Source organism: Hyaena hyaena, unplaced genomic scaffold, assembly GCF_003009895.1.
Source record: "Hyaena hyaena isolate Hyena2069 unplaced genomic scaffold, ASM300989v1 scaffold_133, whole genome shotgun sequence".
NCBI lineage: Eukaryota > Metazoa > Chordata > Mammalia > Carnivora > Hyaenidae > Hyaena > Hyaena hyaena.
Genome location: NW_024080765.1, coordinates 3,302,855 through 3,321,337, shown reverse-complemented (window position 1 = coordinate 3,321,337; position 18,483 = coordinate 3,302,855). Strand labels below are relative to the sequence as shown.

The 18,483-nt window shown below is 42.9% G+C and overlaps 2 protein-coding genes across 2 annotated transcripts in view; one reads left to right on the top strand and one right to left on the bottom strand.

Annotated features, from left to right (window-relative positions):
* The window catches only part of LOC120235591 (collagen alpha-2(I) chain-like), a 33,891-nt gene that overhangs the window by 11,061 nt on the left and 4,347 nt on the right, over nt 1–18,483 (bottom strand). Inside the window, exons 2-3 of the mRNA XM_039237980.1 lie at nt 14,418–14,936; nt 13,627–14,362 (exon numbers count right to left, since the gene is read on the bottom strand). Of these exons, the coding sequence (XP_039093911.1) occupies nt 13,629–14,362; nt 14,418–14,936 (1,253 nt within the window). The 3' untranslated portion in view covers nt 13,627–13,628. The remainder of the gene's footprint in view (nt 1–13,626; nt 14,363–14,417; nt 14,937–18,483) is intronic.
* The window catches only part of RALA (RAS like proto-oncogene A), a 72,354-nt gene continuing 68,092 nt past the window's right edge, over nt 14,222–18,483 (top strand). Inside the window, exon 1 of the mRNA XM_039237978.1 lies at nt 14,222–14,432. The gene's annotated coding sequence lies outside the window, so the exon portion shown is untranslated. The remainder of the gene's footprint in view (nt 14,433–18,483) is intronic.

The window sequence follows — 18,483 nt, the reverse complement described above, 5'->3', positions numbered from 1 at the left end:
TCCTTTCTAGAAGCAGGCTAGAAGGACTCAAAAAGATAACCAATCAGAAAGGATGTAAGAGCCCTAGGAGAACACTTGGTTAGAGAGACATGGTTGAATTTAACACTGACTAAGCCAACAGTCTCTCCCTGAACATTCACCAACCTGCTACTGCCGGAAAGATAACACATTCCAGTCCAACCCAGCCAATACCCCACGGAAGCAAAAACATTGACACAGCTTGGTTTGCCTGATACCTAAGAGACTTGCTGAGACGTAGGTGGACAATACATGTCTAAGATGTTTTAATAGCAAGTTTTATTTTATTGAAAGTTTTACCAAGAACAGAAACTGGTGATAAAATGAGGAATGTCCCTGCTGTAGAGGTCTGTAGCAACACAAAAAGATTCAAACTTTCTGAGAAGATTCACGTTGCAAGTATTTTAGCACACTCATTGGATTAGCATTCTTGTATATCATGGGATACACAAGGGGATGTCATTTAAAACATAGTGATCATAGCTGTTTCTTTCTTCTAAGATGAACTGGCAGAATTCGTATCCGTAGGAACAGTACTCTGTGTTGCTTCCTTCCTTTGGCAGATAATGATGGAGCATACTCTACAAGTTCCAACATACAGAGGTCAAAGAGGAAGAACAGAGAGACTGAAATTTCCAAGTATCTGCCCACGTTTCTATGCCCCCAAAAGGTAAGATCCAAAGTAGATGGCTCTTAATTTGGCAGCGCATATAATGAGTTTTGATATGCAAAAATAAACCCGAGCCCCTGAGTAGGTGGGAAACTAAATTAATTTGAAAACAAGGCCTGAGAATTGTGATAAAGTGCTTCATCCTGAAGAGATTAGCTTCAAGAATGAAACCAGAGACAAATGATTATGGAAGGTGATCAGTAAAAATTTCCAATAGACAGAATTGCCTAGGGTGTTTAAAAACAGGAGTTTCTGGGGCGCCTGGGTGGCTTAGTCGGTTAAGTGTCCGACTTTCGCTTAGGTCATGATCTCGCGGTTCATGGGTTCGAGCCCCGTGTCGGGCTCTGTGCTGACTGCCAGCTCAGAGCCTGGAGCCTGTTTCAGTCTGTGACTCCCTCTCTCTCTGACCCTCCCCTGCTCACGCTATCTCTCTCTCTCTCTCCTAGAAATAAATAAAAATATTAAAAAACAAAACAAAACAAAACAAAAAAAACAGGAGTTTCTAATAATCTACTTTAAGGTGCTTTACTGGAGTAAAGTAAACTCTATTCCCTTATTCTGAACCTTCAATAAAAGTTGGTGTGCACCTGTACACATATACATGCACCTCTGTGTGTCTGATCTGAATAGATTTTTTTCATATTGAGGAAAAGAAGTCATGTTCCATGAATGGGTGAACACAGTGCATGAGGAAACACTTTGCCACAGGAGAAGAGATGAGCAATCAAGAATTCAATAGAATCAAGAAGCTGGACTTGAAGAATGTTAGACTGAAGAACTTCAAAGAAATACTGGGAGGATTTTGGATTTCCCACCAATTGCAATATGAGGGTTACCTTCATTTTTGAAATGATCAAGGACAGATTTCATCAATTAAGATGACTTTGGCTTGCAAGTAACAGAAAACACTGGCTCAGTTTGACTTAAATAATAAGGTAGCTAATGATCTCATATTATTGCAAGGATAAAAGAAGAAGGGCAGAAGACATGGAGGAGGGATTGGTTGACATTAAAGACTTCGGTGCTTTTGGGGCGCCTGGGTGGTTTAGTCGGTTAAGCGTCCGACTTTCGCTTAGGTCATGATCTCGCGTTTGTGGGTTCGAGCCCCGCGTCGGGCTCTGTGCTGACTGCCAGCTCTGAGCCTGGAGCCTGTTTCAGTCTGTGACTCCCTCTCTCTCTGATCCTCCCCTGCTCACTCTGTCTCTCTCTCTCTCCTAGAAATAAATAAAACATTAAAAAAAAAAAAAAAAGACTTCGGTGCTTTCAAGGTCTTCACTCTGATATTTCCAGCTGACAGCAAAGTGGCTAGCAGTTCCTGGCAATACATCCAGATATTATATCCAGAGGCAGGAAAAAGGCCACTTATTGGAATCTTCTTTTTATGAATGAGGAAATCTTTCCAAGCAGCAACTCCAACAGACTTTCCTACACATCTAATTGGCCAGAACCACATCACACCACTGCTGTTAAACTAATCTGCCGACAAGAGGGATTGCTCCCATCCAGAAATACCCTAAATGGCTTAGGCCAGTCAGGATTTACTCCTGGGTTGGGGGTGAGTCATAAGGCAGATATAGGTGGATATCTAAAAAAAATTAGGATTGTTAGGTATATAGTGTGACCTCCACTGATATTTGTGTCTCAAGGAAAATGACACATTGCATATACACCAGTTTAGAGGATCATTTATGTAAAGTATTTGGACAACTTATACAAAGGCTCGTTTATTAGTAGTGTAGTCATAAGTAATGGTTTCGATGGTTCTCTCAACAAGAAGTTCCTTTTGTTTTGTGGGAAGAACAGAAACAGAGACTCAAAGTTGTTGGGTTTTTTTTTTTTTTTTTAGCATAAAGGAAGTAGGACACATTTAGAAAATTGTGCTCAGTTCAAGGCATCATGTTCTAAGAAAACTGACAGAGCAGAGTACATGAAGAAATCCTATATTAGGAGGATTAGAGGAACATTAACTTGGGGGGAAAAAGCCACTTTGGAGACTATAACAAAAGTCTTAATTTATTTGAGTAGTATGTGGAATACAGCATAGACCTATTCTGATTACTTCCACGGGCTAGAGGTAGGAAAATTGGCTGAAATTACAGACAGACATCCTTCAGGTCAAACTAACATGGTCAGCCAGTAGTAGTGCTGCTGAGGGATTGTTGCTTTGGTAGGAAACCAGGTCAGGTCAATGTGACTTCGAAACCTACTGTAAGCTGCCACCTACCTCATGGCTGTGATGGAGGACCGGGGACCCAGATATTTGGTAAAAATTATTTTGAGTGTTGTTAGAGGAGATTAACCTTTCAATCAGTAGACTAATTAAAGCAGATTGTCCTTCCTAATGTGCGTGGCTTCATCCAATCAGTTGAAGGCCTGAATAGAACAAAATGGCTGACCCTCCTGCAAGGAGGAGGGAACTCCTCTTACCTGATTGCTTTTGAACTGGGACATGAGGTTTTTTTTCTTCCTTCAGAGTCAAATGGAAGCACTGACTTTTCTTGAGTCTCTGGCCTGCTGCCTTTTGGACTAGAACTTACATCATTGGCTCTCCTGTGTCACCAGCTTACTGACCACATATCTCGAAGCTTCTCAGCCTCCATGCTGTGTGAGCCGATTCTATATAGATAGACAGATGGATAGATAATCTCCTGTCGGTTCTGTTTCTATAAAGAATCCTGACATACATGGACTGATAAACTTTGACAAAGCAAGTCTTTTCTTTAGTTCTTACAGGTGAATCATTCATGTTCTGTAGCTTATCCTTTTTACTTATTGCTGGTTTGAGGAAGACTAGAATTATGGTTCTACTTCAATTTTTATTGATCCATTCATCATTAATGAGTTCTTTTCATTAGAAATTGGAAACGGGGGTGTCTGGTTGGCTCAGTTGGTGGAGAATGTGACGCTTGATGTTGGGTTTGCGAGTTCAAGCCCCAAACTGGGTGTGGAGATTACTTAAAGATAAAATCTTAAAGAAAAAAAATATTGACAAGTGGGCTAAAAGATCTTTTGCCTTCCTCCAGGGGTCATGGTAAACCCATTTTTTGAGATATTCTCTGAACTAGACCACTTCAAAAGTCTCCTAGAACTTTAAAATCTCATTATTATATTAATTTATCAATTCCTTAATTTTTTTTCCTTTGGGACTTCCCGCTTTACTTTTTGCTCAGAAAAAAGAAAATTTAAGCACAATGAGTCAGAAGTAGGAACAGAGAGAACTACAGATTGTATTTTAAAATAGTCATTTCAAAAATATAGAGGGGAGCCTGGGTAGCTCAGTCAATTAAGCATTCGACTTAGGCTCAGGTCATATCATCATGGTTTATGAGTTCGAGCCCCACATCGGGCTCTGTGCTGACAGCTCAGAGCCTGGACACGGCTTCGGATTCTGTGTGTGCGTTTCTCTCTCTACCCTTCCCCTACTTGCACTCTGTCTCTCCCTCTCAAAAATAAATAAACATTAAAAAGAATTTTTAAAGAATGCTATTAAAGATCCACATGTTGTTTTTAACATTGGGATATCTCACACAAAAGGAACAGAGACTTTTAATCTTACTCTCTTTGACAACATTTAGTTTGTGCTCACAGACAGAAAGAACGAAAAAATAAAACTGTTTTTATTCTGTGCTGCGTAAATCTACTGTACCCTGGTGACTTTTTCTGAACCTGGAGGCAGAACCAGGTGAATGTTGGGATCCAGATGACACCCCAGTTGCTGTGCCCTACGGTACGCCCCATATTCTGGCTCTAGGTTTAGAGGCAAATTAGAAGATCCAGACAGAATACCAAAAGCACTTAAAATATCAAAATCTGAGAAAGTATTACGCAATAGCTCTGAGAAGCCATATAAAACTGTTTAGCAATTTACAATCTAAAGTTCATCAAACTATATAGTTGTGGAGTTGGCATGACTACATGACTTGATTTGTCAAAGACTTACAAGCAAATGTATGTCATTTTTAGAGCCAGTGGAGCAAGGTTTGTAGGTTCTCTGTGCCTGCAGTGACCCTGGAAACACATGCCACTTGCTATTTCCAACAGCTGAGTTCCTAAGGGACAGTGAGGAGGAGAGAACCCCAGCAAACTGGCATTGTACATGTAGCACCGGCAAGCAGTCAACTTTTGTGCTCTTAAGCCACTGAGTTGGTGAAATTTTCTGTGACTGTAGTATAGCCTAGCTTATCTTGATTAACACAGAAGGCGTTTACCTTGATAATTTTGCCAATAATTCATTCATTTAAAAAGTTGATATGGGGGAGGGGGCGCCTGGGTGGCTCAGTCGGTTAAGCGTCCGACTTAGGTCATGATCTCACGGTTCGTGGGTTTGAGCCCCGCGTTGGTCTTTGTGCTGAAAGCCAGCTCTGAGCCTGGAGCCTGTTTCAGATTCTGTCTCCCTCTCTCTCTCTGACCCTCCCCTGCTCACGCTGTCTCTCTCTCTCTCTCTCTCAGAAATAAATTAAAAAATAAATAAATAAAAATAAATGTTAAAAAAAAAGTTGATATGGGGCCCCTGGGTGGGTCAGTCAGTTGAGCAACTGACTTCAGCTCAGGTCATGATCTCACAGTTCGTGGGTTCTAGCCCCGCATTGGGCTCTGTGCTTATAGCTCAGAGCCTGGAGCCTGCTTTGGATTCTGTGTCCCCCTCCCTCCCTACCCCTCCCCTTCATGCTCTGTCTCCCTTTCTCTCAAAAATAACATTAAAAAAATTCAAGTTGATATTAATCTAAGGATATAAATGTACACAAAATAGATAAAATTCCTGCCCTCTCTAGTGAGTAAGAAATACAAACAAGCGATTCCCATATAGTGTGATCCGTGCTAGGCAAAGCCCAGGACACAGAGGGAGCACATGCCTACGTCACCTACACTAGTCAGGGGAGGCGTGGGAAGTCTTCTTGGACGAAGTAACTCGTAAGTTGTGTCGTGAAAGGAGAGCAAAAAGTAGTGATGAGTAGTTGTGATATGATGTGAAAGCAGAGTGAAGGGGAAGTACGAAGCTGGAGGGGAGCGGAGGGATTTTCTTAAGCAGAAGAAACAGAAGAAACATGGAGAAAGGTAGTACTAGACTTCCTTGAGAACACATTGATCCATTCGCACCCCACCCTCTGCTTTTTCTAGGCTGAACTGAGATCACAACATATCCACTGATTAAAATGTGAAGCTGTTACTACGTAACAGTGTTCTTTGCCGACTAATAGCTTACCTTCAAGATAATGCCATCTTTGTACAGCAGTATTTGTGCAATTATTTGAATATTTTACTACACTTGAACCTTATATTTTATAAAAGTTAATGACAAAAACTGAAAATATTGCCATTAACACTGTAATTGAGACAAGGTCCAAAAAAAAAATCATTAGGTTTTCCTAATGTTGTGAATCATTAGCCCAAATCAGATTCTTTGTCAAACTTGAAGTTGATTTCCTGTGAATCCAAATGTGAAAGGAAAGAACTATATGAATGCACATTTAGAAAACACTGGAAATTTATCTTTGACAACTGTGTCTAAAACATAAAATACAGTGACAAAGGAAATGGAGAGATTGTTAAAGTTATGGATTGATAATTAACATCCTTAAGTATTCCAGAGACTCAAACACAGAAAGAACATGGGATACAACTCATTAATGAACTCATTATCAAGAGAAAGCTGGAATTCAAATTTCTCTAATTTTCCAGTGTTTATAAAACATTAACAGTAATGGTCCGTACTCTACAAAATACACATCAACTTCTTTCCAACGTGAAAATAAATTTCATCTACTAAATGTCACCATAAATGGGAGAACTGGAAGGTATGTTAAGAAATTTATCATTTTTAATGTTTAACATAGGTTTTAAATATATTAAGTATACATATGGCAGAGGTTAAAAAATAAAGCCTTTATACAATAATTAGAGTTATATTATTGACTTACAAGCCTGGCATAATGGGTCTTAACTTCTGCTCATTTAACTTTCATACATTTTGGGAGACCACAGTACATACAAAAGCAGACAACTACTCGTATTCTTGGAGCTAGATCTCTCTCTCTCTCTCTCTCTCTCTCTCTCTCTCTGGGGGGGGAGGGAGAGGGGTGAGGGAAAAGTGACCAGAGATGAGGGTACAAAGATAAGCTGACATTAGACTGTGTAAGGCTGTATGTAAAAGATACACAAAGGAGTTCAGACTATCCTAAAATTAATGGAAGAATTGAAAGGGTTGAGCAGAGGAGTTATATGAACCTATTTGCTCCAGCAGTGATAGTAAGCACATAATAATGGTCTGGATTAAAAATAATAATAATAATAATAATAATGGTCTGGATTAGGAAAGTGGCAGTAGAAACAGAGTGGAGCAGGATGACTTTGAGATGTACTGAGGAGGAAGGTTTACCAGAAGGTGACAGAGTGGATGTTGAGGAAGATGGAATATTCAAAGTACACATTTAGATTTCTGGTTTCTGGCATCTGGGTGGGTGGTGGCATCACTTCAGTTTGGATACTCTGTGTTTGAGCTCGGTATGTATGAAACACCCAAAAGATACCAAGTAGGGAATTGAATATATAGGTTTCAAGCTTGGGAGTGAGATCATGGCTAGAAGTTATCAACATATAGATAGTAAAGCCATGGCCATAGATGAGATCATCCAAGAAGAATGTGAAGACTACACTAAGTGATAAAGGCCTTACAGTTCCTTGATGGTAACATTTAAGCAAAGACATAAGGTCCAAAGGACAATGAGGAGTGGCCAGAAAGGAAACTTTGAAGTGTGGTATTACAGAAGCAAAGAGAACAGATTGTTAAAAAAAAAAAGCGGGGGGGTGGGGAGGGATGGTCAACAAAGTCAAATGCTGTTGAAACATTAAGAAGTAAGAGATATACAGTAAGGATGATATTGGTAACTTTATCTGAGTAGTTTCAAAGCAGTGTTGGGAATGAAAGCCTGATTACAACTGGTTGAGGAGTAACTTGGAGGTGAGGAAGGGGAGATAGCAAGCACAGAAAATTCTCTGAAAATTTTTCTTTAGTGAAAAGGAAGGAGAATCTAGGTAGAAGCAAGAGGAAGGGAAGATATGACAAAGACACTTTCAACAAGGATCCAGTAGAGTGAGAGGCTGAATACACAATATAAAGAGAATAATTGACTGAGTGTGGGCCTCCAGTAGATGGGAGGAGTTGAGATCCAGAATACAGATAGAATGATGGTCTTCTATTGTGGAAGGAATGAAGAAGGAATGAATATGGACCAAAAGTTTGGGGGTTGGGTTATAATAACATCCACTATCTCGTATAATTTTTAATTCTCATAATAATCTATTCAGAGTATTTTAACAAGATTTTAAGCAATTTCTACACCCAATGTGGGACTCAAACTCACAACCCTGAGATCAAGAGTTACACACTCTACCAAACTAAGCCATCCAGGCACCCCTGGTGTAAGTATCTTAAAAGGGAGGAAATGATAGAATTTGTTCAAGTGTCCTGCTTGTTAGTATTTTCTCTGACTTTCAAGACTCAAACCACCTAGATTTATGGGACCTAGCCAGACATTCCTTCTTTTGTAAGGTACCTGCTACAAAATCTGAAATTTAGTAAATACTTAATAAATGCTAATTAAATTCCCTTTTGGGCTGACTCTGGACTCCAGTAGTCAGCTGCTTCACCACTGACAGCATCTAATTCTCCCTTCTGGCTTCTCAGATCTGTACCTTTTGGCTTAATCCTCTCTACCTATTGGATCCTTCCTACCTTTGTAAATACCTTCTGTTCTGGTCTATCCCCACCTCTACCCTTTTCCAGGACAAATCAATTTGTTTATGATAGTACACTTCATTTTTATGGAGTATATTAACAACTAAATTCATATTCTTCATTAAGACATGAAAGATATTCTGTGCATGCATTTACAACCACCCCTCCCCCCCCCAGAATATAGGAGTCACTAGAAATTGCTGCTGGGGATGTGATAATTCCTCTGAAAAGTAACAAAACTTATGAAATTGAACAAAAACTAAGATGGGTATCGATTTTAACAGATGCTGACCAAAAGCATACTTTTAAAGACTTTGTCAAAATATATCAAAGAGCCTTTAAAAACATCAGATGGAGTTCTAGAGATTCTAGTGGTGAAAATGTACAGTTTTATTTACAGTTAACAAGTATAATAGTTTGCCCAAGGTTGAAAGACTACAAAGAAACCTGTAGAGAAGTAGAGAAATTAAAATAGAACCAAGCTTATGTATTACCTCATTCCAGGGAAGTATTTCATTTGAAAGATCAATATGAGCAGCCAATGGCTTCTAAACAACAAATACTTGATCACACAACGATAAGAATCAATTTTGGAGCTAGTTTAGTGACAGGAGGACACAGTCCATCATCTCACGTACCTTAACTATAACTGTATCTTAAATAAAATCATATGAAAATACTACACAGCTACAAGTCTGAAACTTTATATAGTAAGCATATTAACATTTCTTTTAATAGATCAGAAAAGGTTGAAAGAAGCAATATAGAAATATTTTCAACTACACAAATGCAGAGCTTTCATGACAAACAAAAAAAAGCCTGAGAATTCCACCATTATTTACGTCCATTTTTCCTACCCAGAAAATGTTTATTATCTAAGACAGTCTTACCAATTTTAACCCTTTGCAAAGTGAATGCTGTCGTTAGACAATAAACTTGTTATCTGAAGCTTACATGTACTTGCCACATGCCAGGTACTGTTCTAAGCACTCTACAGTATTAGCTCATTTGCTTTTAAAACCATGCAACAGAATATGGTAAATAATAATAATTAAAAAATTAAAATTGCTATTTTTCTCTCCTACCCCTACCCCATCATATGTAGTCAGTAAAAATATACTAAAAGTCCAGTGAAAAGATACTTAACCTGGACTTGTAAGATTTGAATTTGTTTCTGACTCTATTTATGGTTCTGGGTGACCTCGGGTAAGTTACTGAAACCAGAGCTTCCCACACCTGATTGATGATCAGAATTCAAGCGAGGGTGTGATAGTTTATATTTGCTAGATAAACAGATAGGTAGATAGACAGATATAGATATATAAAATAAGCCTTGAGATATAGAGACCGTGCGAGCAGGAGAGAGGCAGAGAGAGAATCCCAAGCAGGCTCCACAGGGACAGCTGTGGATCCTGACAGAGGGCTTGAACCCATGAACCATGAGATCATGACCTGAGGTGAAACCAAGAGCTGGACGCTTAACAGACTGGGCCACCCAGGCGCCCCTATTTGTTATATTTTTGTATGTATGTAACTATATTCATACGGGACCACCCATGACTTTCTAACTGACTTTGTTTGGAGTGGGATTTCCCTTTAAACCTGTACAGGTGATTCTGTGAAATGACCACTCATTTCAGTCTTATCCTCTCATATCCTGACCCAAGTATGGAAATATGTGGTCCACAAGGGTGGACATGAAGGGGAGAATTATAATAAAGGCCTAAATTATCAGACCTCTGTTCCTTAGACATTCTCGCCAGAGTGGCCATCAAAAAAAAAAAAGTTATTTTGAATATTTAAGTAAAAATGTTAGAAATGGGATCACAGAAGTGACTGTCATTTATGGCACCTGTATAAGCCTACCTTTCCAAGACCTGATGCCAATAAAAGTGAAGGGGGAAACTGAGGCAATGGCCTCACTAAGTTAAATTATAAAGCAAACCAAAACAAATGATCTTTTCCAGACTGTGCAGAAAACGTGCACACACACACACACCTAAAAGTTTCCGAGGTGATTATAAATATGGTTTTTTTCCCTAAAGTATTCAATTGATCATCACAATATACTTCTTGTTTTCATCCCTAAAATACTTTTGAGTATTTATGCCTGACATCATGAAGCATATAAAGATGAATAAAGTTCCTGCCTTTTTGGTGAAGATGCAGCCATAAACACAAGAATAGCAGTTTTAAGTTCTAAAATCTTAAGGTTGGCTAGATTTTAGCTTCTTCAGGCAAGCCATCTTAAGCCAGAAATGTCCCTATTCTAAATATATTCTGGCATAACTGTCATATCAAGCCGGTAACCATGGTATAAAGTACTACAGGGAACAGTGCATTCGTGAGTCTCAAAAATTTGACATTGCCTCTGCTACTTGACAATTTGTAGCAAGTCTTCAACCCTCTGAGCCTTTTTTTTTTTTTTTTTTTGAATAATGAGAGCCTCACAGAGTTGTTGTGAAAACAAAATGAAGTAATATGATAAGCTGCTGGGGGTATCATAGAGTGTTCATAACTCTACTAATGATAAACACGTATTCTGAGGTTCTTTCCCATCAATAGTGACAAATGGCCAATAACCAACTGCTTTCTTATCTGGTCAATACACCCAAAGAAGCTTTTGTTGCTAACAGTTGTTACTACACGTGTAGTTAATGTACATTAATATTTTCATAAATTGGTAGATGAGTGTGTGTATAAAAATATACATATTATATGGCCATGAATATGTTTAAATGTGTTTATATATGCATATACTTTTCAAAAAAGAAATACTGAAGCCAGTAATGTAATGGGCAAAATCTCATCTACTTTAGGGATAGACATTGGACAAAGCTTCACAGGCCTATACACTTTATTTTGTATTTCTGATTAAATAACGATGGGGATGATTCACAGGAATGCTTCATGTTTCAGACCAACATGTAATTGCATGTGAAATTCTTATTATTCTATGGCGACATGAGTAATGCTTTCATAGAAAATTCCAGCTAAAATACTACAGTAAAACTAATCATTTATTTCTAAACAAGATTCAGAATCTTTTGTCAGCAAAAGCATACCTACCTATACCTCCTCCCAAAGCATATATTAGCTATAACAGCAGTGAATATAAGACGGCAGTTACTAAGCTTTCTCTTTTACTTTTTACTCATACCTTAACACATATAAGGTTTGATCATAAATAATAAAAATTAAATTCACAAGTCAAAAAGAAATCTAACCCTATTTTTTTTTTTTAAATCAAAGCCCACTTTAAAAACAGAATCCTTCATGTTGAGTCGCCCAGGCAGCAAATTTAGGAAGGCTCGTGAGTTCTACAGGATATTAGTGCTAATTATTAATAATATGTAGTTACAATTACACCCTTTCATCCAAGTACCTCAAAGAGCTTTTAAAATATTAATTTGTTATTTCTTATAATATCTCTGAGAGGCAGGCCAGTAGAAGGCCATTATTATTTCTATTTTACAGTCAAAAACTAGGGCAGGGAGAGGTTAAGCGACTTCGCTAGGGTCATACGGTGAGCAAAGAACAAAAAAGGGACTTCAGGCCATTGTTCTCATTTCCAGTTCAGTACGGGATCTATTATATGGTTGTTTAAAAACACCTACATGTATTTCTACTCTCGGAAGCCTGAGAATAATGTATTTGAATAATCTAAGAACTAAGGGTGAGAGTTCCTAATTTTTTATGTTCAAAAATAAAAACTAGTAATTAGTCTCTGGTTTGCCGCTGTAGCTATTATTTATAGGGCTTTTGTTATTTGTAGCTTTCTGAAGCCTCGGCTCAAAATGATCCATTCTATTTCTGACTGCTTTCAGCTAGGTTAGCATGGCTATGAACCAAAAAGCAGCTGAGACAGGCTAATGAACTTGCAGTTGTCTTTGTGTTCCCACTGCTCACTCGTGAAGTCAACCTCCTTCTAACTGTCCATTCAACAGATATTTGTTCAACTTACACCCTCAGTCCCTGGTCTGTGGCCACTTTAAATGAGCTAATTCAAAAGTAAATAAATAAGCTATTGTCAATGATTACATTTTAAAAACCGTAAAATTGATATTTCACCTCCTGAGTTTGTAACGCCATGCTAGGTACACCGTCATACTCAGTGTCTGGCAAGCCTGACCTTTGTGGTCCTTACAAGAACATTACACACTTGAGTGTTAGCATGGGGGGATTTTAGAAATGTAGTATGTCAGCAATTTGCCCAAGAGAAGGGAGCAAGAAAGTGGTTCTGAAACTGTGCTCAATGAAGGGAAACTGCAGTGGGCTTGCCAGTGGTGATTCAAAGCCGGTCACGTTTGTAACTTCGGCCCAGAACCTCCCCCAGACCTTCTAGACCCATGTAGCCGCTGCCATCGGGCTGCACCAGGGCCCGGCACTCACCAGGTCCCAGATGGCACTTTCCCACGTCACCCCGGAGTCCGGCCGGTCAGCGGCTCCTTTTTACAACTCTACCCCCCCCCCCCCCCCACCCCAAGGCAAAACAGCATCATAATCGCTATTCCCTTCCCTTCCCCAGGATCCGCCCTCAGCGTTTACATTTACAATCCGCTGATCCGGCATCCCGGTATCTCGGGAATCCACCTTCTTCGGACGCTAACTGCCACTCACAGAATGGTCCTTAGCCTCTGGCTGGGTTTCCCCGACGGCGCCTCCCGGCCTACAAGCCCTCCTGCCCAGCTCCCCCACCAACGGCCCAAGCTGCAAATCCGTCCAGGCTCATTCCCCTATTCATGACTTCACCGAGGCAGGAGAGGCTCACAGAGATTCCCATCTGCTTCTCCGGATCCATCTTTTTCAGTAACCCCAGGTCTGAACTCTCAGGCCCTGTCATTACTGCTCGGACTTATCATCTGTCCCTGGGCTGGATGCGGGTCTCTTTTGGGAAGACCCGGACTTGCCATTCCCCCCCTTCTGTTCGCGCTGGACAACCCAACGCAGTTAGTGGTCATCCAGTCTCTCCTCCGGATGCTGACACAGCACACTTCCAATTAGGAGTATTTGCTCTTACGTCTGCGCGTCGCACCGGGCACCCCCTGAGCCAGGTGTGCAAGGCAGCGAGCGGGCATCCAGGGCGGGGAGGGGGCGCGGGAGTGCCACGAGACAAGGCTACTTGCTAACGGACGCTAGGCAACAAGGTCAATTTCAAACCTGAGGAAGGATCCAAATAAAGCAACCGACTTAGTGGAACTACTTCTAACTGAAGCCACCAAAAGACACGATGGGGCCGCCGTGTGGTGGCGGCGCCACGCGGGACGCCAGAGCCGCGGTGTCCGGGCCCCCGGCGCCGTCGGCGGGGAGCGTTCCCCAGGGGCCCGCGGTCACCGAGACGCTCCGGCCGGGGCAGGGGGTGACCGAGCCGCCGCAAGGACTCGGCTCGCGACGAGCCACGTCGCCCGCGCCGCCGTGGAACACGCCGGGGAGAAGCGGCCGCCCCCCCGGGAGCAAGATGGCGGCCGCGGCTCTCCCTCCTTCCCCGACAACCCCCCTCCCCCCGCGGCCCCAGAAGAGTGACAGGGGCGGCGCGGCGCCGGCGCCGAGATCCGGGAACCTCCCGGCCGCGCCCGGGCCCCCGGGAGGCGACTCCACCTCGCCGGGCGCGGGGAGTGGGGGTGGGGCCGTCCCAAGGGCGGCGCAGCCCGCACTCGGCACGCGCCCTCCCGGCCATTGTTCTCCGGCCTCGGCCCCCAGCTCGCTCCTCGGCGCTCGCGGACGGAAGTGAGTCCCAGCCGGCCCCGCCCCGCCTCCCGGTGCCCCGGAAGTGATCTGCGGCGGCTGCTGCAGCGCGGCCAGGAGGAGGGTGGGTCTCCAGAGAGCCGAGCGCTCCGAGTCTTCCTCCTCCTCCTGCCGCCCCGGCTCCGCCGCCGCCCGTCGGACTCGTCCTTCTGCCCCTCGCGGCGCGGAGCCTCCCAGACCACCGGCGCCGGGCTCTCTCCGGCCGAACCCAGCTCAGCCGCGGCTTCCGGAGCCCGCTGGGCGGCGGACCGGCTTGCGGTGCAGGTGAGCGCCGCCCGCCCGGGCCGCCCCGGGAGAGGCTGCGGCCGCCGGGGCGGCGGGGGTGTGTCCGGGCGGAGGCCGCGGCTCGCGGCCCGGACGCGGAGCTGGCAAGCGCCGCGTTCCGCCCGGGGACGAGCCCGGCTGGAATCCCGGGCGCGGTGTTCGCCGCTGTGCGGGCGAGCGCAGCCTCGAGAGCCGGCGGCGGCGGCACGGTGCTCCGAGCCCGCGCCTCCTTGAGCTGGCCTCGGCGGAAGGTCACCCTGCCTCTCCGGCCCGCCGCGCCGAGGTCCCCGCCGGGGCGGCGCCCGCGACCCGGGGGGACCCGCCGCCGCCCCCGCGCCTCCCTCCGCGCCTCTCCCCTCCTTCCCTTTCTTCCCGTGCTCGCCTCTTCCGGAGCATCCCCGCCCAGGGTTTGTGCCAGCTCAAGAAATGGCTTTCTCAGGCTGGAGTCGTTAGATGCTCCGCATTGAGGTGTCCTGGTTTGCCCAGATGCGGGGAATCCAGCCTCTGAAACGAGGAAGAGAATGTAGATGTTTTTTGGGGGGGGGGGGGGGGGGGTCTGCTTCGCGGTTCGTTCCTTCAGGTTTTCCAGGAGTGGAAGATGGGGTTTGTGTGCCTTCGCCCGGGTGTATGTGTGTAAGTGGGCAGGGGTGACGGCGCAGAGAGGTGGCGGTGTTGTTTCAAGGTTGGAGGAGAACTGGGGAGTTACCCGGCCCTGGCTGGGAAGCCCGAGCGTCCAGACTCAGAGCTGCTCCAAGTGGCTTTGGGGTTGGGTGAGGGCTCCAGCGCCACGCCCTGCTTGCCAAGCCGAGAAGCACCCGACTTACCAATTGTGTTTGGCTAGGGGAGGGGAGGGGGCCCTTTACCAAACATGTGTCATAAGTTATTTCTTGTGAAAGTACGTTAGAACTTGAATCGTGTTCCCACACTCAGGTAACAAAATTTGTTAGTAAACTCGCAGTAGGAGCCTTTTGAAAAGCCTCTTTATTAGTGTACTTAAATGTATCTTACTAGTCTATGTATCTCTGTCTCTATGAATACAGTATTATTACAAAATGACTTGTGACTCTTCAGACATTATTTTTAGACCTTGAATTTTTTCAGAGCAAGAGCCATGCCTTCTACGTCCGTATGTTCCTATGCTATGTCCCTGGAACACAGAAGGTATTCCCATGTTTCCACTGAATGAATGAATGTGGAGGTGATCACACACTTGTTGCCTTTGGAAACGTTTATTTTGCTGGGGTTTTTGTTTGTATTCCAGTGTCTTGGCCCATACAGACTTTGCTTAGGCTTCGTGTTTTTTAGCAGAGTTAAAGGACAATTCAAGAAGAATCTTTTGCTGTCCTTCCAAAACTATCTTCCCCTGAAAGGTTAAAATTATATTTGGTGTATTGCGATTAGGCATTATAATAACTTGTATTCCAGCCTTAAATACTTACTACCTAAGCATGTTTATCCAGAGTTATTAAGAAGAGACTTTCTAGTGATTGTTTGGAGTTGATAACTGTTCCTGTCTTAATCAGAAGGAGGACATTGGGAGTCACCACTGTTTGGAAAACACGGTACATCACAGAATTGGTTACAGTGGCTTATTTTTCCCATGGGGACATGGAATCCTCAGACATTCTGGTATGACCTTGGCATGATTTACCAGTAGTCACTTCCACACTTCTTTTCAGAGATCCAGGTGTTCTCTGGTGTGACCGCTGAATGTGCAGTCATCTGTATCACTTATTTTGAAGTAGTTCATACAACACTTCTTTGCAGGGCTTTCAGGGAAAAAAGGGCTACTTATAGAGAAGAATCTTGTCCACATTTGTGTGTGTGTTGGGAGGGGGGAGAATTTTTGTCTCTAGATGGTTGGGTTATTCACTTTAGGGAGGTCCAAAAAATAAATAAATAAATAAATAAAGTGCTGATATCTTCTTTCCCCTCCAAATGTCTGATGGCGGTCCTGTACTGGTTTTCCAGCTCAGCTTCTGCGGAACATAAATAAACATACCAGAATCACTTGTGTATGTGTATCAGTGTTATACACACTTGCAATCGTTAGTGGATGGGGGGCAAGGGCGATCACTTTTCAGATACTACGGTATTTTTAAGGAGGGAAAAGATAATGATTTGGAAGAAGTAGGGGGACAATTTATGGTTTTTATTGTTGTATATACTGTTTTAACTCTGAGACACTAGGGTGAGGGAAGACTGCAGTTTCTTATCTCCGAAACGTCACCACTGTACAGAGGTCGGATTTTTCTTTTTTAATTGAACAGCCCTCTTGGTAATAACAGTCTGTATACATTGATTGCCTGCCAAGCGTTGTGGTAAGAGCTTTTGTTATATTATTTTTAATTTCCACAGTACCTCTGTAAGATAGGCAGTTTTCCTGTACTTTCTAAGAGTAAGTAAAGTTATTATTGGCTGGAGGCTAGTAGCTAGTAATTATTAGAGTCTGATTTTGAAAGTAACAATTTCTGAGAGCATTGCATATTGCAGTTAATCCTAAAAGGCTGAGGAAAAGCAAGATTCTGATTGAGCTGAGCTTCAGGAACGTGAAGATAATGGCCCCTTCAGCATTCTTGGCCATCAAGTGGGTGCTGGGGTTACTTCTTTTTATCTCCAGCGGGTCTACAAATACAGCGTTCTTATCTGCTATGTGTGCCATGATGGAAGAATGGTTGGATATTGTTCGGATAGGTGTCCTGGAGGAGTAGAATATTAGGTACTCAACAGTGGTGTCGATGCTGCTTCTTACCTCTGAAGCACCTGAATAATCCCTACTCGAAGGGACTATGGAAAACCCATTTTGTAGTGACCTTTCCTGAAATCTTGGTTTTTTAGTTCTTTCGTTAAAGGAGTTGGGAGTGGTGGAGGTTGTCGGGGAATTGGGTAGAATGGTAAAAGAGGCAGGGGTGTCCTGGGTCTGTTTTTACCATTTTGGACCATGTCATTTTCTCTCTGGGTTTAGTGTAGAGGCTTAAAGATGGTAGAACTCTTGTAAGGGTCTAATTGCTATTCAGTGCTGGTAAAATTCTCTTCACCCTTTCCAAGCCTGTGCAGTTATTTTTTTTCTTTCAAAAAATGCACTTTTAATGGGCTTAATTTGAAGGAAGTGTTCATCTCTTGGTTTAAAAAAAAAAAAAAAAAAGGTATGTAGCTCTAAGTGAAATATGGCTCAGTCCCCAGCCCCCGTTAGTAATAGTTTTTCTTTTTTTTCTTTGGGTCTAAGACACCTTTCTTACTACCTTATTTCACTCCTAAGGATTTGGCTACAATATAGAAAAAAAGGATATTAAAGCTCTATGAGTTTCAGAGGTCATGGGAATATACTTTAGAAGAGAATTTGAATCTTTGATGTAATTATACCTGAAGGTACAATTCCTCAACATCAAGAATGTAGTCTGTACAAGCCAAAATCAGCAAGCTTACGTAAAATATTGTCATATTATTCTTAAAGGCTTTCACAGTTAGAATTCTCTATCAGATGCAATAGCCCTTAGTGCTTGACACACACAATCTCCTTTAAGTCTGAGGTCCAGTTGGGTTGCTGAATTCACTTATTAAAACTAAAGATCAGAGTTTGACAATGTCATGTTGCAGAATAAGACGTAGCAAGATTATGCAATGACTTCTACTCCCAGATGCGTTGTGAAGGATGGGCAAAGATCCCCAGTTTCGACAAAGATCATGATTGTAGTCCTCTAAGCCACAGGGTCCCTGCTTTCTAATGCAGTTGAGTAGCTAGCATGGTAACTAATTGAAAATGGAGGTTGCCCACTATTGGCTGCAAGTGCTTTAGTTCAGCTGCCCTGTCTAGGTCTGTTCTGGCTTACGGCAGCAGCCTGTCAGCCTCCTGTGCCCCCCACCGCAATCTGTTGTCCACACTGGGTTAGAGCAGTCGTGACACTCCCCAACTTAAAGCCCTTTCACAGCTCCTTTTTTTTTTTTAATTTTTTTAAAATGTTTTCTTTATTTCTAGGAGAGAGAGAGAGAGACAGCGTGAGCAGGGGAGGGTCAGAGAGAGAGGGAGTCACAGACTGAAACAGGCTCCAGG